At 48.9% G+C, this 19,954-nt stretch overlaps 1 protein-coding gene across 7 annotated transcripts in view; it reads left to right on the plus strand.

Annotated features, from left to right (window-relative positions):
• The first annotated feature begins 2,792 nt into the window (after positions 1-2,792).
• The window catches only part of pcnt (pericentrin), a 35,413-nt gene continuing 18,251 nt past the window's right edge, over positions 2,793-19,954 (plus strand). For 2 of the 7 annotated variants that reach the window (XM_077015561.1, XM_077015564.1), the window contains exons 1-23: positions 2,793-2,975; positions 5,172-5,363; positions 6,430-6,618; positions 6,941-7,090; positions 10,273-10,368; positions 10,472-12,421; positions 12,551-12,739; positions 12,822-12,917; positions 13,018-13,161; positions 13,374-13,617; positions 13,738-13,817; positions 13,899-14,130; positions 14,233-14,333; positions 14,471-14,582; positions 14,681-14,912; positions 15,119-15,197; positions 15,303-15,519; positions 15,600-15,841; positions 15,938-16,305; positions 16,456-17,293; positions 17,831-18,007; positions 18,171-18,323; positions 19,061-19,195. In XM_077015561.1, the coding sequence (XP_076871676.1) occupies positions 2,928-2,975; positions 5,172-5,363; positions 6,430-6,618; positions 6,941-7,090; positions 10,273-10,368; positions 10,472-12,421; positions 12,551-12,739; positions 12,822-12,917; positions 13,018-13,161; positions 13,374-13,617; positions 13,738-13,817; positions 13,899-14,130; positions 14,233-14,333; positions 14,471-14,582; positions 14,681-14,912; positions 15,119-15,197; positions 15,303-15,519; positions 15,600-15,841; positions 15,938-16,305; positions 16,456-17,293; positions 17,831-18,007; positions 18,171-18,323; positions 19,061-19,195 (6,264 nt within the window). In that variant the 5' untranslated portion in view covers positions 2,793-2,927. The remainder of the gene's footprint in view (positions 2,976-5,171; positions 5,364-6,429; positions 6,619-6,940; positions 7,091-10,272; positions 10,369-10,471; positions 12,422-12,550; positions 12,740-12,821; positions 12,918-13,017; positions 13,162-13,373; positions 13,618-13,737; positions 13,818-13,898; positions 14,131-14,232; positions 14,334-14,470; positions 14,583-14,680; positions 14,913-15,118; positions 15,198-15,302; positions 15,520-15,599; positions 15,842-15,937; positions 16,306-16,455; positions 17,294-17,830; positions 18,008-18,170; positions 18,324-19,060; positions 19,196-19,954) is intronic. The other 5 variants (XM_077015565.1, XM_077015566.1, XM_077015562.1 and 2 more) reach the window with 4 other exon arrangements.

Consider the following 19,954-nt stretch of genomic DNA (forward strand, 5'->3'; position numbering starts at 1 on the left):
ACAAGGCAGTCAAAATACTTAGTCATGTTGTCAGTGCAACTATAAGTCAGTCAGTGCAGACTGTAAGTATATTCTAATGGAAACTAGCCAAGCTTTTGATTTAAAGAATGCTGCACGTTCTGTAGTATATCAAATACATGGTACACACATACAAACTTACATGTAATACAAAGTTACACATGACTGTACATGTGAGACTTATAGCAAGAAATTGGACTGGAATCAAATTTGTACAACAATCTTGTTTGAATATATTGTTCACACTGTAATTTGTTGACAAACAAATCTGATTGAAATTAATAAATAAGTAAACACAACAAGTGACTCCTGCCACATGGATACCTTCTATACCTCCACATCATAGATACAGATGGGATACTCCAGAACACAACTTCAGACAGCCCTTCCTTTACTCTTTAAGAACCACAGACCACGATAGTTTCTCTGTCTACCTGCATTCCCTTTAAGCCTCTAATAATTTACCTGATTAGAATCAGCTGTTCAAATTCTTTTCTACCAATTATAGGAACCAATGCATGAATAGTGAGAATGATGACAGGAACCAATGAAAAACTGTGAGGAGTTGGTGATGTTAAACAGCAACATTAACATTGTTTAGTACCACAGGCTACATTTATTGTAGATGTATTATTTAGATCCAATTCCATTTGGGGGGTTTGGTGTGTTCATTTGTATGATTGTCACATGGGTGGAGTTGAGGTGCAAATTTTACTTCCCTCTGTGTTTGCAGAACTTTTAATTCAATGAAATGTCCTTTTCTACCTTCATCATCCAAATGTTAGTTGTGATATTATATCATATATTTCTATATATTTTTTCTTTTTGCACATCTCGATTACATTTTTAGAAATTATTATAGAATGCAGAATCATTTGTTGATTGGGTGATGTGCAATTATACATTTTGTATAGCTGGTATGACACCAATATGGAGTCAAATTAGGGTCTTTAATGGTGACGAAAAAAAAATAATATCGCAAATATAAGATTAGCATTTTGCATTTTACGTTCCTAATTTGTTTCTGCAATACTTTCCCTCTTTTGCGTTTCTTTCTTTTCTTTGCGTTTCACATTTTATGTTGCTGCTTTTTTTTGCAATACTTTCTCCCTTTTGCGTTTCTTTCTTTTGTTTGCGCGTCACTGCTTTTCTTTGCGTCTCGCATTTTACGTTCATAATTTTTTTTTGCGCTTCTCTTTTTTCTTTGCTCCGGTTTTACCCTCTGTGTGGGGGCCGGGAAAGAGGCGTGGCCAAGAGCGAAAGGCGTGCTGTGAACGTTCAGCGTCAGTTCAGCTTCCTTCCACTCGCTGAACTGAACTGCTGCTGCAGCGCATCTGGTGTTAAAGGAAGAGAGAGGTCGGGTGTGTGCGAGGTGGTGGCGCATTTCAGGGCATTGTTTTTATTCGCTCAGGTTTTCAAAAGATCATTTCAAACCGACCTCAGTAAAATGTTAATAATAATAATAATAATATATATATTTTAAACGAAGTTTTAAAAGGGCACTTTCGTTGATAAAGGGCAGAGTTGGTGGTGCTTTAGCACCTGATGTCTATGTCTGCACGCATATACCTGTGGTCCAGCTGGGCGACCGTTTGCCATGATACCAGTAACCAAATTGCCTGTGTGGTTCAACTGATGACGCTGAACGTTCACAGCACGCCTTTTGCTCTTGGCCACGCCTCTTTCCCCGCCCCCACACAGAGGGTAAAAACGGAGCAAAGAAAAGAGAGAAGCGCAAAAAAAAATTATGAACGTAAAATGCGAGACGCAAAGAAAAGCAGTGACGCGCAAACAAAAGAAAGAAACGCAAAAGGGAGAAAGTATTGCAAAAAAAAGCAGCAACATAAAATGTGAAACGCAAAGAAAAGAAAGAAACGCAAAAGAGGGAAAGTATTGCAGAAACAAATTAGGAACGTAAAATGCAAAATGCTAATCTTATATTTGCGATATTATTATTTTTTCGTCACCATTAAAGACCCTAATTTGACTCCATACACCAAACCACTCACATCTCTCAAACCTGTCAATCTGTCATTGCTCAAAATTATTTTCTGCCAATTATAGGAAGCAACTAGTGAATAGTGAGAATGATGACAGGAACCAATGAAAAACTGAGAGGACACTCAAAAGTATTTGGTGATGTTAAACAATAACAGGAATATTGTTTAGTACCACAGAAATAATCGCTAAGTCTTGTTTCCATGCACTACAGTTAAGTGAAGAACCTTTAGATTGCGTAGGCCGCCGTGGTTAGGAGAGACATTAAAACAAGCAAAATGGTTTGATGCATCATTTATTCAAAAAAACATTTTCAATCCCCCTTTAATAGAGAATGTCAACATTTCAGTTAAGGCTCGCGACACAACAACCAGCGTTGCTATTGGTCGAGTCGATTTTCCCGGGTTTCTGCGCGCGCTGTACTATAGGCGAGGTGGGCGTCACAGTTGCTAAGGGCACATTTTCAACCAGTAGGAAACGAGATTGCCAGCCGAAAACTTGTGAAGGAATCAACGGTTTCCCAAGCTGTACAAAAACACGTTACACATAAATTAGAAGATATTTATCAAACATAATACTTACAAATATTTACATTAACCTACTACTAGTCATATATTCGAGGGTCGAGTTCTGCAGGCTTTTGATGGCACAGGTGCCTGTGCGCTGTGAAAATAATTCATTGGCTACAATTCTGTTTTCTGTTGTTTTCATTGGTCCGTTCACAGAGAGAGCCTCATTAGGGCGGGGCTTAAGACGCTTCGCGGCCATGTTGAAATTTGTATTGACAGTTATTTCATAGCAGATCTTCTAAACTTGGAGACGCGCCTGCGATTTTTGCAGTTTAAACCTTCAGACTACGTAGTGTTCTCTTGAAATTTATCCTGTCTCTATGAAATTATTTATTTCAAGAGATGGACCAAGATGAAAGGCAAAGGAAAGTAGAGGCCGGAAGAGCAAAGGTATGTAAAATGACGATACTAAGTCTAGCTAGCTAAGTTAGCTGTTGATTAGCCACCTCCGCTTGCTAACCAAGTTAGTTGTTGCTAACTAGCTCGGCTAGCTTGCTAGCTAGTTTCATGCACTTAGTTACTAGTTAGTTACTTTTTGGTTTGTTTTACCCAAACCCACGGGATCTGTGCCTGCTAGCCTTCCAAGCTGGCTCGTATTGACGTAAAAGTTGTTGAAGTTAGCTTGTCTGACTTTATTCTGAAGATCATGAACCATAAGTTGATAATTCCGTATATAATAACGACTACGAGCTAACGTGTTGCCCAGCTAGCAGAACCTAGCGTGATAGTTTCTCTATTCGTTGTGCAGTAGCCAACTTGGTCAAACCTCAAACCTCTAGCTAGCCAACTAACTAGTTAGCATAGCTAGCTAAAATGTCTGTAACAGCCAGGTTAGGTTAGTTTACGAATGTTGCGTGACCAAATGATTTGTGGAGTAGTTAAACTGGCTGATAACAAGTTTAGTGAATTAAGCTTAAGTCTGCTCCACCGAGCATCACGTTGGGTCTGTCGGGTTGGAAGATCTAAAGTGCCACTTTCTTTGGAAGAAGTTGTCTAGGATAAACTGACAAGATTGCTGATATAACCTGAGAATACTAATATCAAACTACAGGAGACAATTTCATGTACCGCTATTTTAGGAATATGAGTGAAGCTGAGCTACATCGTATGGAAGGGGCTTCATATCGTGTATGTTTAGAACAAGCATCATTTGACATTAAAATGATGGATTGTAATCTTTGCTTTCTTACTGTCGTGAGTCATGGATTTTCAGTCCTATAGATGGCACACTACCGCGTTTAAATATTTGATACTGAGGAATGTGATTGTACACAGATTCTAAGCCCTTGGTTATGCAGATAAATTACATGTCTGTTATCCATTTGATTCCCCTGTTTCATATCTCCAAAGGTAATTATTCTTATTTTGGAAGTGCCTAAACGTGATCTTCAGTAATGTAATTCAAAATGGTGGTCCACGTAAGTTCAGTGAAACTGGATATTATCAAAGTGCCCTACTAAGAATTGTTATCAAGCAGATGCCACGTGGGCAATTTCATAAGAAATTCAAAACATGTGGACCTGTTAAACTAATTAACATGAGTGTTGTGCATGTAAGAGTATTCTGTAGGTGCCATGTTTTGCAATCTCTTTAAACAGTATCCAGGTTCAGTGGATATATAGCCAATACTGTATGACTGACCCAGTGTCTGTGGTTCATACTCTGTTGAGTCTCCTGTTGCGTCCCTGTTTTATTTAAATAACAGTGGGTGTGAATTAAACTGACTTTGCGCATGTTTGCTGCAAAAAGGGCACATTAAATCATACAGAACTGTTTGCTATTCGGGTCAGTAGTATGAAAGGTGTGAGGAGCTGGTTTGGGCCGTGGCCGTCGTGTGTGTGTCTGTGGTGCGGTGATTTGCACCATGCTTTCTTCTGAATTTGTGTGCCATCTCATCAGGTTCTCGTGGCATCTGTAAGGGAAGGTTGATGTAAGGACCTGAAAGTGTTCTGGGCATCTTATGCAGGCCCAGAGAAACTGAAGATCTTGAATCACTTTTTATTTGGCCTTTTCAGCTCCAATAAGAATCATATGAATATCCATGTTTGTTCCCATTTTGCTACCAACTCATCTGAGGTGTTTATTTTGCCATATTTCACGTGCATTTTGTGAAATGGAACGAGGGTCAAAGGGCAGTGCCACCATCTTGACGTCCACGTACCCGTTGACCTTTGGCAGCCTAGTGGTGTGTGGCTGCTGCCTGGTCCTCGTGTCCCTCTACTCCCTGGTGCTCACGTCTCTCTCCTTCTCCCTGGTGCTCATGTCTTTCTCCCTCTCCTCCTCCTCCTCCTCCCTGATGCTCACGTCTCCCTCCTCCTCCTCCCTGGTCCTCGTGTCCCTCTCCTCTTCCTCCTCCTCCTCCTCCTCCTCCCTGGTGCTCACGTCTCTCTCCTCCTCCCTGGTCCTCGTGTCTCTCTCCTCTTCCTCCTCCTCCTGGTTCTCACATCCTCCTCCTCCTGGTCCTCGTGTCTCTCTCCTCTTCCTCCTCCTCCTGGTTCTCACATCCTCCTCCTCCTTGTCCTCGTGTCTCTCTCCTGGTCCTCGTGTCTCTCTCCTCCTCCTCTTCCTCCTCCTCCTGTGCTGCAGCTTGCACACTACAGAAAGCAGCGAGCAAAAGGCGACGGTGCCGTCGTCCAAAAAAAGACGTCAAAGAGGAAGGACCAGACTGGCCAGGGGAACCGGCTGCCTGCACAGGAGCGCCACCTAGAGGAGAGACAAAATGACCACTCCCACGGATACGACGACAAACCAGTCTCTGAGGTTCATTGTAATCCTAATGTGAGATTGTACATAATCCTTCCTCAGCAAGCCCCCTGTATTCCACTAACGCATGCTCCGTGCCATCAGCTCCATCTGGATCTACCGTTGTAGACACGACAGTGACATCACACAACTGTTCACTCAGCCACGCAGTCTTCTGTGTACCAGACACACAGATCACCTCAGCTGTTCTGTAGGACACCTCCCCCATCTACCCTGTGATCTCCTCACCCACGTCCATTCACTAACCCTTTTAGCCCCTCCCCATAATGCCATCACGGACATCCTTAGCTTACAGCTTCTAAAACCACAATCTGTAAGCAATGGCGGACATGTCTCCACGTCCCTTAACACCCATCTCTACTGGCCTTAAGTACGCTTACCGCCCACGTCAGATACCAAGTCAGATTCATCCTTTTGAACACACCACATCTTCAAATGGGTCTGTTAACCCTGTCTGAGTACACCACTATATCTGTTAACCCTGTCTGAGTACACCACTATATCTGTTATGTAATATCAGTCATGGCCTGGTGGTTAGGGAACTGGTCTTGTGACCGGAGGGTCGTGGGTTCGATTCCCAGACCTGAAGCCATGACTGAGGTGCCCCTGAGCAAGGCCCTTTACCCTCAATTGCTCACTTGTATAAAAATGAGATAAAAATGTAAGTCGCTCTGGATAAAGGCGTACACCACCATATCTGGCATCACTGTAGTTAAAGCAACACACCTTTGCACCTTAAAAAAAACATTATGTACACTTATCAATTTTCTGATGTTGTGCATGTGTGTAACTTGCTCCTCATGCATAAACCAAACCTAATTTGTCTGTTCATATCACTACTGGGTAAAGAGTTTACCTCTGCTTACTAGAGAATAGCCATGCTAAGGAGCATGATTGTCTGTATGTAGGTCTACAGAGTGCCTGTGACACGGTACCATCTCTCTTTTAAGTCAGGAAACCTTCTCCACATGTCTGAGGGAGGGGTGGAGATCTCCACGTGTCTGAGGGAGGGGTGGAGGAACTACTGTCCTGGTAATGCAAGCATAGGTGAACACGTGTATGTTTGTGATCAACCCTGTAGGAGTCATTGCAACCTGATGTTATCTGCGATGATCCAGCATCCTGGCAGAATAATGAGGAGACGGACCGGACGGGGGCCCAGGAGAAGAGCTCTGTTTCTGAGGACAAGGTTGCGTCAGAGCACCCTGCTGAGACAGTGGACCTTCTTGGAGAAATGTTAGTTACGCACACTAGCAAAGAGCAATTGAAGGTAGGCTTATTGACAAATCTGCTGCCTTAATGAGTCCCCAGAATAATCATTCACTATACCTGACTGATGAAGACATTTATCCTCTATGTCAGATTTCTCTTGATGGGGCTTGTAGCTTGTCCTCTCTGTTAAAAAAATGAAGTAGTCACTTCTTTGTTCAAACTGGCATCCATATTTGAGGGGAAATTGTATTTTATGTATTCAGGCATATTTATGTAGATGAGATTTAGACTCTTTTTCTATTAGTATTTTTTTAGATGTTTTTATGACGTGTAGTGTATATTTATGATTACATTAGATGTTCTTATCCTCTGCTTTACAGCAACTACAGGCTGCGGTGGAGAAGCGGAATGAGATCATCTCACAGCTGAGTGTCAACCTGCAGGCGGCGCTAATGAGCAGAGACCAAGTGCAGCTAGAGGCCCAGCAGCTGACCACTCAGATACAAGAGCTACAGCAGCAGCTGCTTCAGGTGTGTTTCAGATACCAAAAGGATCAGGGTTAGGATCAGGATTACGGGTTAGGATCAGGATTAGGATTACGGATTAGGATCAGGATTACGGGTTAGGATCGGGATCAGGATTGCGGGTTGGGATCAGGATTAGGATCAAGGTTACGATTAGAGTTAGGATCAAGATTAGGATTACGGGTTAGGATTACGGGTTAGGGTCAGTATTAGGGTTAGTGTTACTGCTGGCCTCTGCCTGCCTATACCTAAGACCCCCTCTAAAATGACAATATCCTTTCGTAATCTTTCTGCTGTTGATACTCTCGCCTTCTCCAAACATCTCAAATCTTCTTTATTCCCTTCGATTTGTAACATATCTAACGTTGAGGATGCTGTCTCTTTGTATAATGATTCTGTCTCTGCCATCCTCAATACACTCGCTCCACTTAAGACGAGGACTGTACCATCCACGCACACTTCTCCCTGGTTCACCCCTGAACTACACACACTGAAATCAACCGGCAGGCGCCTTGAGCGTCTCTATAAAAAAACAGGTCTTCATGTTCACGCTATGGCCTTTGCTGAACATATGCTCACCTACAGATCTGCACTACAATCTGCCCGTTCTCTGTACTACTCCAACCTTATACACGGCTCCAGACATGACCCTAAACATCTCTTCTCTATTGTCAACAAAATTTCTTGCCCTCCTACTCACACAGTCTTATCCTCTCCTGAAATCTGTACTTCTTTTCTCAACCATTTCCAAGATAAAATTACTTCCATTAACAAAGGTTTTCCTAGCTCACCCTCCCCTGACTTCTCTTTCTCCCCTCCCAGTCCTATTAACACTCTGTTTTCTCATTTCTCTCCGGTTTCTGTCAGCAACACTGCCGAAATAATTTCTAAGTCCAAATCCTCATCCAGTCAACTTGACCCCGCCCCAACTTCACTCCTAAAGCTCTGTCTCTCGGACATAAGTACTCCTATAACACATATCATTAATCTCTCTCTCTCCACTGGTTATGTTCCCTGTTCTCTTAAAACGGCTGCTATTACTCCTGTTACAGGGTACCCGCGGGTCCTTAAAAAGTCTTAAAATGTCTTAAATTTAGTTTTCCATATTCAAGGCCTAAAAATGTCTTAAAATGTCTGGAATTTTATGAGGGGAGGCATTAAATTATTATAAGTGTGTGTTGTTCAGATGTTCTGGCGCGATGTGAACTTTGCCGAATCTAGCGCTAATGCAGAAAATAACCGCTCCAGGGTCCTAGTGCTAGATTCCTAGCGTTGGAGTATACGGCCTCAACAACGTCAACAATTTTTGTTCGCCAAAACCCCCCCTTCAAAAATTCTCGTTCGCCACCCCCCCCCCCGTCAACTATGTGGAACACACCTGCATCCCCAGTAATAGTATTATTTTTTTCTTGTGAGAGGTATTAAAAAGGTCTTAAAAGTCATTGAATTTGAGATTAAAAAATGTGCAGATACCCTGTGTTATTAAAAAACCTTCTCTTGACAGTTCTGATCTACAATCCTACAGACCGATTTCCAATCTACCTTTTATTTCTAAAGTTCTTGAGAGAGCTGTCGCCATACAGTTACAGGCTTTTCTCACCACCAACAATCTCTTTGAGATATTCCAGTCTGGATTTCGTCCCTTACACAGCACTGAGACTGCTCTTCTCAGTGTTTTGAATAACCTGCTCCTGTCCTCTGACTCTGGGCGTGCATCTGTCATTCTTCTCCTTGATTTAACTGCTGCTTTTGATACAGTTAATCACAAAATACTCCTCTCACGTCTCTCCAGTTTTGGTCTGTCCGGCACTGTGCTCTCTTGGTTCTCATCCTACCTTACTAACAGATCTCAGTTTGTCAGTATAGGAAAGCACAAATCCATTTCTGTCCCAGTCACCCAGGGAGTACCACAGGGTTCTGTTCTTGGTCCCCTACTATTCATTACATACTTACTTCCTCTTGGTAACATTAATCACTCCTTCAACATCAACTATCACTTTTACGCGGATGACACACAGCTGTATCTGGATCTCCACCCTTCTGACTCTTTCCCTCCTACCACACTGCTGTCCTGCATTCAGGAGATAACTCACTGGTTAAACAATAACTTCCTCAAACTAAATCCTACTAAAACTGAGTTCATGATCATCGGCACCAAGTCAGCCATCTCTGCCCTCTCCAACTGTAGTCTATCTGTTGATAACATCCAGGTTGCCCAGTCTTCTGTTGTGCGTAACCTAGGCGTTTCATTTGACTCCTCTCTCACTTTCATCCCACACATAAACTCTATCCGTAAATCTGCTTTTTTCCATCTCCGCAAAATTGCCAGGCTCCACCCCATACTTTCACTAAAAGATGCCGAAACCCTGGTACATGCATTTATCACTTCCAGACTAGATTACTGTAACTCCCTGCTTTATGGTCTACCTGCTAAATCACTTCGCCCCCTACAACAGATACAAAATTCTGCAGCCAGAGTTCTAATGACCACAAAGAAATCTGCACACATCACTCCTATCCTCCATCAGTTACACTGGCTTCCTATCTCTGAACGCATTCACTATAAAATCCTACTCCTAACATTCAAATCTCTGCATGGTCTTGCACCCTCCTATCTCTCCAACCTTCTCCACCTTCATACCTCATCACGTCAGCTCAGGTCCTCTAACCTAGGTTTGCTCTCTGTCCCACGACACAGACTCTCTACTATGGGTGGCAGATCATTCAGTGTTGCTGCCCCCACCCTCTGGAATTCGTTACCTCCCTCTATTCGCTCCTCTGACTCTCTCTCTACTTTCAAAACTCAACTCAAGACTTTCCTCTTTTCTCAATATTTCCGCTCTTTCTAAGCCCTGTATTTTTCCCCTTTCACTTGTGTACAGCGACCTTGGGTTTGAGAAAGGCGCTATATAAAATAAACATATATAGTGTTAGGATTAGGATCAAGGTTACTTTTAGGGTTAGGATCAGGAGCTATGGGTGAATATTATGGGAGTCTGCTGGAGCTCATTGAGTATGTGGAGGAAGATGTCATGGCTTCATTTCTCCAGGAGTACACGTACTGTCGTAGTGACCATTATATGCAGGTTGCTTTGAATAATGGTGCTTGCCAGATTCTGAAAATGTAAATGCTCACCAGTTTCTTGCCATTAATGATTCCTGAATGGGACAAACCTCCTCTTCCTCAGGCCAAAGAGTACCTGCGGAGTAAAAGCCTGGGATGGCTGGGTGCGTCTCAAGCCCAGCAGAACCAGTTGTGGCTGCAGGCCGAGGGCTCGCAGCAGGTACGGCGCTCACCTGTTTGATCAGATGTCTACGCTTATTTGTCAGCCTGCATGCTTTGCAGTTTGTGATTTTGTGATCAATAATGTGTCTCTCTTGGCTCAGAAGGAAACGGAGATCGCAGCTCTCCATCAGAAGCTGGGTGTCCTGCAGGATTCTCTTTCTCAGTTCCAGACTGCCTTTGCATCGAACAGTGTGGAGCAGGACCGGTTGAACTCGCACCACGTTGAGCCCCCGCCGGGTGGTGATGGGGTCCTCAACTCGGACACTGGTCCTCTCCTTCAGAAACTGAGAACAGAGTTGGACGAAGAGAGACAGAACCGCAGGAGAGCCCTAGAGCTTGCCGAGGGCTTGCAGAAAACCGTGGCGGTTCTGGAGGGGGAGAGGGAAGCGTTGGAGGCCCAGCTGGAGGACACCAGGGCGGCGCTGGAGAGGGCGGAGGAGCAGGCTCGTGAAGCCCAGCGATACAAGGCGGAGAAGGAGGAGCTCAACCGGGATGTAGCGCGGCTGGACGGCCTGGTCCAGGAGCTCCAGAGCCGGCTCAGGGAGGAGGAGGAAACGGGCAAACGTCTGTGCTCCAAATATGAATCCGAAATCGGCAACTTTGAGCTCCGGCTCCAGACCCTGGAGGAAGAGAGGGAGTTGAACGTGGCCCAGTTGGCGGAGTCCCACGAGGCTGCGCTCAGACGCCTGCGGGAGGAGCACTCTGTGGAGGTCCGGCGTATTCAAGAGCTCCTGGACAGAGCCCAGCAGGGGAACCACCTGCTCGATCAGCACGACGTCCCCAAAGAGGATGGGGCAAGCGTGAACGGGGTCGTAGAGTCCAGCGAGCCTCACGACGAAGAGACGGCCATCGAGGGCTCCGTTCAAAGCGAGCCCGGTGTGGACGACTCCGTTACAGATGTCCCGAATGACTTGATGGAGCGGTACTTGGCGTTGGCAGTGCAGCATGAGACCTCACAGGTGGAGCAGAGTCTAGATGAGCATAGCCTCTTGGAGAGCTCCAAGGCCTCCAAGTTTGAGATGGACAGCGAATTTATGTTTGAGTCGAGGTCATCTGACCACCGGGACCCTGCCAGTGATCACAGCGACGCAGCGTTGCTAATGCTGCCGGACATGGCAGAAGCTCACTCTCCCAAGCTGGGTGAGATGTCCTTCAGCCATGCCCAGTGGCAAAGCTTCACTTCTTCCTCTCGAGAGTTGAACGAAAGCAGCGCGGACGTCATGGACCTTGGTAAGGAGCTTCTGATCCAGCAGTGCAGAGACCTGACGGAACAGCTGGAGCAGAAGGAGAGACAGCTGGAGGTTCTCGAAGAGGAGGTGCAACGCTCGGCCGAGGAGTTGGAGGAGGCACGGGAGCGTTGGAGCAAAGCTTCAGAGGAGCTCGAGGAGGCAAAATGGGAGCTGGAGACGGAACGAGAGAAGAGACTTCAGTGTGAGGAGATCATCAGTCAGAAAACGCAGGAGCAGGACAACCTGAAGAACAAACTCGGCCATCTAGAGAACCAACAACAGAATGTGGTTCCTGACAAGCTGGACCTCGGTGAGAGGAACGCCATCTCCTCATCCACAGAGGAGCTTCTGAAGGAACTGGCTGAGGAGAAGATCAGGCTGGTGCTGCTGCTCAAACAGCAGGAGCAACTAGTCAGGGACATTCGGGAGCAAAAAGTGGCAGGAGACTCCGTGAGCAGCGAGGTGCAGGCGCTGTTTGGCAGACAGCTCTCTTCCCTGCAGGCCCAGAGGGACCAACTCATGGAGCAGGTGGAGAACCAGACCACAGCTGTGCTGCTGGGCCAGAAGACCCTCGAGGTGGACTCTGCCAACAGGGAAGTCCATCGACTCCAAGCAGAGATGGAGGAGAAGGTGGAGAACCTGCAACGGCTGGAGAAAGTCAACTCGGACTTGGAGTCAAAGTTGACGTGCCTTAAACAGAACTTGACGAACATGGAGGAGGCCTTGAGCCAAGGGGCGGCGGAACACGCCGCTCTGGTGAAACGGCTGCAGACCATGGAGCAGCAGGCCGAGAACACCGACAAGATTCTGCAGAACCTTGAGGTTTGGGTTGTTTATTGCTCTTAAAGTAAAATGCTAGGGAAGATCTTTTGGAGACTTTGCATGCTTTGTCAAATTGTTACGTTGATGAATCATCGTTGACCTTTATGTCACTGTTGAACCGTTCTTCAGGTTCAGCTTGAAGCAAAGAGTGTGGATCTTCAGCAGATGAAGGAAGCCAAGGAGAAGGCAGAGGAGGAGCACATGGAGAAGGAGAGCGCCTTGGAGAAGGACCTGGCCGAACTCCGACGCTCTCTGGACGAGCACGTCCAGGAGACGGAAGACGTGAAGCGCGTGCTGCAGGAGAAGCATCAGAAGGAGGTGCCGTCAAATATCGGACTTATCGTGCCGTCGTCCGTGTAGCCTCAGACTGTTTAAACGCTGATCGTTTTTCGTCGTACAGGTGCAAGACTGGAGTCTGCGCTTGGAGACTGAGCTCTCCACCGTCCGGGAGACTCTTCAAGAAGAGCAGAAGAAACAGATCAGTCTAATTAAACAAGTACGGGTCACTTTTCACCTCTTATCTTCTTCATTTCCCTCAACTTCCTCGACTTGTGTTCGTTGCGGCCTTTAGCCCGTCTGTAATTTCCCCCGTGCAGGTGCACGAGCGGGAGCAGCAGAGGGCGCTATCGCTGCAGGCTGCCCAGCAGAGGGAGGAGCTTAGCGGGCTGAAGGCGGAGCTCTCCGACGAGCTCCGAGATAGCATAGAGACTGCACACGAAGCAGAGCTGCTGCAAATGAAGGTATCCACACCACCTCCCTAGAGACTCTCTGGACTGTGCGCGTATTTGATTGTTCTAGCGTGCATGTGGGATCTATAATCTATAATATACTATAAGATACATGCGAAGGTAATTGCACAGGGTTAAGTAGATTGGCAGTAAAGGCGTGGTTTAAGGAGACCTGAAGCAGCGGAGATGATCGGAGCCGTTTGCCGCTCCACCCGTCTCCCCAGACCCAGCATGCTCTGGAGCTGGAGGCCCTGCGTCTGAGCCTCACCAACCTGCACGCGGCCCAGCTGGAGCTGTCCCAGGCCAACCTGCAGAAGGACAAGGAGGCGGCGCTGAGCGAGCTGCAGGCCAGCCTGAGGGAGAAGTGGGCCCAGGACCACGCCGTGCTGCACAGCCGCCAGCAGTTCGAACTGGAGCGGCACCGCGAGCAGGAGAGACAGGCACGCCTCCAGCACCAGCAGCAGATTGGTACGCTGTGTGTGTGTGTGTGTGTGTGTGTGTGTGTGTGGTCGGTGGTGTTTCTGACTTGTGTGGACAGCAGTACAAGCTCTTTGTCTGAATGTGTCTTATATGGTGTTTCTCTGCTAGATGATCTAAGGCGTGAGTGGGAAAAGCAGATGTCGGATGTGCGGACGTCACTGCACCAAGAACAGGCCCGAAAACTAGAGGTGCGGAGTCCTGCACGCGTGCCCGCTTGTGCTCACAAACGTCTCTCGTAGATCAGTTATTGGTTATTGACCTCTGCTCAGGACGCAAAGATCCAGTGGGCCGTAGAATCGGAGAGGGAGCGTGCCGAGCTTCAGAGCCGTTTAGCGGAGACCCGGCAGAGTCTGAGCGAGACGCGGGCGGCGCTCGATAAAGCCGAGGCCGGTTTGGCCGAAGCGCAGGACGATCTGCGGGAACTCCGGCACTCCAGAGAGCGGGTCGAACATCTGGAGACGGACCTGAGCCAGGCTCGGGCGGACCGGGACTCTGCAGCACGTGAGCGTCCGCCCGTTTTCTCCGCGTCTGCGACAAAATGGCTCGGCTGTTTGGCCAGTTTGACCGTGGTTCGTTGTTAAGGGGGTGTGTTTGTCCTCGTAGGGGCCGTGGAGGAGCTGGTCGCTCGCCACCAGGTGGTGCTCGATGAGCAGAAGGCGCATGCGCGTGGTCTAGAGGAGAAGGAGAAGTGGCTGCAGAAGGAGGTGCAGTCGCACCCCCCCCCCCCCCCCCCCCCCCCCCCCACACGCCCCGCACACTCGCACCGCACACCGAACTTATTCCCCCCGCTAATATTTCCGCTACAATCACGGTACGAGTGTGTTTCTGATTTCTGTTTTAGGTGGATCGTCTGCTTGCCGAGCAGGAGGCTCTGAAGTCCAGCTCGGAGAAGGAGATCTCCAACCTCTGGTCTCAGCTGGAGAACATGAGGACCAGCAGACAGGAACTGGGAGGTGCGGGGGGGGCATTTACGCTCTAACGAAGGACCACTGCACTCGGGCGCGTGGGCGTGACTCACTCCTCCGCCTCTTGTCTGTCTCCGCCCCCACAGAGCTGAAGGAGCAGCTGGTGGCTCGCTCGTCGCGGGTGGAGGACGTGGAGCGGCTGAAGCAGGAGCTGGCCCAGCAGCGGCGGGACCTGCAGCAGCAGAACGAGGCGGAGCTGGAGGGTCTGCGCACGTACTTCGAGCAGCGGCTCCACGCCGTGGAGGACGGCCACCGCGAGGAGATCGCCCTGCTGCAGCTCCGGCTGGAGGAGTCGCTCCTCAGGACCGCCGAGACCAGGTGGGCTCGCGAACCTTCGCTGTGGTCATGGGGAGTGTGTGTTTAACACACTTTAAGGAAACATCTACGCTTCACCCACGCTTGAGCTGCTGCAGACGCCAGCCCTGCTCCTGATTGTAGTCCTGCAGTACTACTGGACCTAGAAGTAGACCCCCTCTGACCCTCATCTCTAGTACGACATCATGAACGTACTCTGTTCCCGACAGTTTCCTCTCTGAAGAGAAGTCTGAGGACGGGAGAAGTGACGCGATGGCTGAGATCACAGAGCAGCTGGAGAAACACAAGGTAGTGAGTCAAACACCCACCCTGCTCTACATCTCAACATATAATGAAATGTAAAACCAGTTAGAGTATCGCTACTATATCAACCAACATGTGTGTGTGTGTCAGGCGGAGCTGGACGTGTTGCGTCTGCAGCTGGAGCAGAAGCACACGCAGGACCTGGAGCAGTTGCGCTGTGACATGGCGCTGTCCTACAGGGAGGAGCTTCTGCAGGCGCGCACCGAGCTCACCGACCGCTACTACAGCGACATCGAGCAGCTCAACACCAAACACGCGCTGGACATCGAGCAGCTCCGCGCCAAGCTCTCCGACGGACACCTCAAAGGTGAGACTGATGTTTTTGTTTGTTTGTTTATGCTCTGTGCCTTTCTCTTTTCTTCACACTCTTTCCTTCTCCTCCTCCAGACATAACCAAGCTGCGGCTGCAGTCCGTGACGGACGTGGCGAGACAGGTGGATGCCCAGCTGGAGGAGAGGACCCGGTTCCTGGACGAGGAGCACCAGGCCCGCCTGGCCCAGCTGGCCTCCGAGGCCGAGCGCATCCTGGGCCTGGAGAAACAGCTGGCCCAGCTCACCCTCCAGCACACGGAGGAGCTGCAGAGGAGTTCGGAGACGCACACGGAGGAGCTGAGGGACCTGGAGGCCAGGGTGAGTGTGGTGTAAAGGCGTTTCTCCAGACCTTTTTCTCCTGTTTGAGGTTTTAAAAGTCTTGACTGCTCCGTCCTCTTGCTTCGACGCCGTCAGCTGCAGAAAACCTTCGACGAGGAGCTGCTCTCGCGCCTGGAGGAGGCGAGGCTGGAAGAGAGGAGGCGTGTGACGGACGAACTTACTGCCCAGCTCCAGCGAGCGGCAACGGAGGCCCGAAGGGATCTGGAGGCGAAGCTCCTCCAGGCTCAGGAGCTCCTGGCTGGGGAGAGCCAGAGGTTGCAGGCGCTGCAGGCGAGTCTGGAGTGTGAGGAGACTCCCCAGCTGCTGGCCGTCAAGCAGAGGCTCCAGGATCAGTACGAGCGCGAGTTGCGCGTGGCCAAGAGCACCATGGCTGCCGAGGTGAAGGAGCTCAACGCTCTGCTGCAGGAGCAGGCCGAGAACCGCCTCCAGGACGCCCTCTGCAGGTAAGTGCTGGAACTGAACCGTACAGACACGAGGTGCGTTTTATATATTTAATCTGGTCTGTCTGGAGCAGGGGTGCTGTCCTAATGCAGGAATAATTACTGCCATTTTGGGTTTTTATGTTTTGAACTACTGTGTAATTTGATTGGCAGGCACCAGGAGGAACGGGGGAAGCTGGAGGAGAAACTGGCCCAGCAGAGAGAAGCAGATCTTGGGGTGCAGAGGGAGCAGCACGTCCAGGAGCAGGAGACCCAGAGAGTCCTGCTGGAGCAGCACACTTCAAAACTGCAGCACCTAGAGGAACAGTGCCAGGAGCTCAAAGTGCAGCACCAGGCGGAGCTTGAGATTCTCTCCACCAATCACAAGGCTAGCTTGCAGTCCTTAGAGGCGGAGCTCTCTGAGAAACACAAGGCGGAGCTCGAGACTCTCTCCGCCAATCACAAGGCAAACTTGCAGTCCTTGGAGGCGGAGCTTGCTAAGAAACACAAGGCGGAGCTCGAGATTCTCTCCACCAATCACAAGGCTAGCTTGCAGTCCTTGGAGGCGGAGCTCTCTGAGAAACACAAGGCGGAGCTCGAGATTCTTTCCGCCAATCACAAGGCAAGCTTGCAGTCCTTGGAGGCGGAGCTCGCTGAGAAACACAAGGCGGAGCTCGATAAACTGCAGGTGGTCCTTGAGGAGACCAATCTGGCGCAGCTGGAGGCCCAGGAGGCGGAGCTTGTGGCCCGTCACAAACGGGAGACGGAGGAGCTGGAGACCAGGATGTTGTGCAACATGGACACGCTGGAGAGCACGTACCTGCAGGAGGTCCAGGTGGCCCAGGAGGAGAAGGAGGAGGCGCTGGAGGAGCAGTGCAGACATCATGCCAAAGAGCTGGAGAGGGTGAGGGGGGAGGAGCTAGCGCTCAGAGAGCAGCTACAGAGGGACATGGCTCAGGTGCACATGGACAAGTTCAGCGCCATGGCAACTGAACTTGGCCACGCCCACCAGGTGAGTGGAGAGAAGACTCTGTGGAGAAGTGTTCAGTGTGATTGGATCGCTGAAGGTTGAGGTGGGGGTTGAAGAGTCAGGAAGGGCCCTGTGTGAGCGAGCGTCCGTGTCTGCCCCTCCCCTTTATCACCTGCGTGTGACGTCAGCGTTTGTGCGAGTCATAATCCCGCCTCCCCTGAGAACTAGAGCTGTGCTTTTGTTGTTCCAGTCTTAATCGTTGCTCCGTCATTGTGTGGCTGGTATGCTTGGCTTGGCCTGTTCTTGTCTCTGCTGTCATGGTAGTGTTGTGTTGTGTTGTGTTGTGTTGTGTTGTGTTGTGTTGTGTTGCTCAGAATGGCTGTTTCTTGGACAAATGCTCTTCATTCTTACACTTAGTCAACACACAGGTGTATTTTTGCAGTATTGTTGTGTGGGCTTTGTTGTTTTGCCTTGAAATTGAGATGGTGTGAATTTTGTGTTTCTGGTCAAGTGTCCAGTAATTAAGTGTGTGTGTGTGTGTGTGTGTGTGTGTGTGTGTGTGTGTGTGTGTGTGTGTAGGAAGACCTGTCTGCCGCGCTCTCCTCCCAGAAGGCAGCTCTAGAGGCAGATCATCTCTCTGCACTGGAAACCCTACAGCAACACGTGCTAGAACTGGAGAAGCAGCACAGCGCCGCCCTGCAGGAGATTACGGACATGACCGCCAAGGAAAAGCAGCACCTACTGCAGCAGCTGGAGGTACGTATGAGATTCCATGACAACCAGGGCTTTTCTCACCCACAGGTTCTCCACAATAGATCTGCACACGAAAAGTGCCCATTGGTTGGATATAAAACATGATCACGAAAGTGCTGATTGGTTGAATATAAAAGCTTTTGCTTGATGTGTGACGTCATCACAGGAGCTGAAAGGAGCCTCTGGCAGGGAGATGGAGGCCCTGCGCACGGAGCAACAGGAAGAGGCAGCACAACAGCGACTTCACTTCCTGGAAGAGGCGGAGCTTCTCAAGTGCCAGTCAGAGGAACAGCTGCAGCAAAAGATTGCATGGATAAAGGTACGTTTATGATTACTTCGTTGATTAAAGGTGGGAGTATGTTTATGATTACTTCGTTGATTAAAGGTGGGAGTATGTTTATGATTACTTCGTTGTTTAAAGGTGGGAGTATGTTTATGATGACATTGATTAAAGGTGGGAGTATGTTTATGATGACGTTGATTAAAGGTGGGAGTATGTTTATGATGACGTTGATTTAAAGGTGGGAGTATGTTTATGATGACGTTGATTTAAAGGTGGGAGTATGTTTATGATGACGTTGATTTAAAGGTGGGAGTATGTTTATGATGGCTGTGTTGATTTGTATTTGAGTTGAAGGTGTGAACCTTTTACTTCATTGTGATATAATAGGTTGAAATAGTTAAACCTACAAAGTGAAATACAGAAATTTTTACCTGTGCAATGTATGACCCTCTGACCCGTGTCCCTGCGACACGTGACCCTCTGACCCGTGTCCCTGCGACACGTGACCCTCTGACCCGTGTCCCTGCGACACGTGACCCTCTGACCCGTGTCCCTGCGACACGTGACCCTCTGACCCGTGCCCATGTGACGCGTGACCCTCTGACCCGTGCCACTGCGATGCGTGTCCCTGCGACGCGTGACCCTCTGACGCGTGTCCCTACGACGCGTGACCCTCTGACCCGTGCCACTGCGATGCGTGACCCTCTGACCCGTGCCCCTGCGACTCGTGACACTCTGACACGTGACCCTGCGACGTGCGCCCCGTGTTGTAGGAGGAGTGTGAGCAGGAGAAGGCAGCAGCTCTCCAGCACCTGCAGGAGCAACATCAGCAGAGTGAGCTCGGCTACAGAGACAAGACCAGTGAGCTCACTACACAGCTGCAGCAGCTGGACACCGTGGTGGCACAGGTGTGCACAACACACACACACACACACACACACACACCCCCCCCCCAAACACACACATAACACACACACCCCCCCCCCCCCCCCCCCCCCCAAACACACACACACACACATAACACACACACACTCACTCTCTTTCAAACTGCACACTGTGCATGTCTGTCTTTTACAAGATGAATTCAATATTTTGGACTAAAGAATAAGGGTGTGAAGTTGCATTTGGCAAGTTGGAAATGTAGTTTAAAATATTTTTGCATAGATTTCATAGAAGGAGCCTCAGTTGTCCCTTCTGGGTTTGTCTGCACAGTCTGTAGTCGAGTTGTTGAGTTTTAACAGTTTTAACAGAAATACACTCTGTGCAGTCTGTTGAATGGGTGAAAAAAGTGTTGTAGGTTGGGCAGAAAAGGCAGGCTGGTGTTGACCTGATCGGAGCCCTGAGTGCACCTGAGATCAGCAGGCAGACGGCATGTGTGTTGGGGTTGGTACTGAGATGTTTCTGTTTTGAGCCATACATGCACCTAATGTGTGCAGGCCTCTCCGTTCACAGCTCCAGACGGGCCTGGGCGACACTCACCCGACTCTGTCTCCTCCGTCATGGCTTTTCTTGGTTTAATGCCGTTATTCAGGTCTGATGTTCAACCTGATGCCCGGCTTTGACCGGGGTTGTTCTGCCGTCTTTAACGATTTGCTTGCAGGGCAGATTTGGGTTAGTTGGGGGTGGGTATTACTAGACTCTCTGGGAAGCCCAGCCTCTGGTTGCTG

The sequence above is a fragment of the Brachyhypopomus gauderio genome, chromosome 8 (assembly GCF_052324685.1).
Source record: "Brachyhypopomus gauderio isolate BG-103 chromosome 8, BGAUD_0.2, whole genome shotgun sequence".
Taxonomy (NCBI): Eukaryota; Metazoa; Chordata; class Actinopteri; order Gymnotiformes; family Hypopomidae; genus Brachyhypopomus; species Brachyhypopomus gauderio.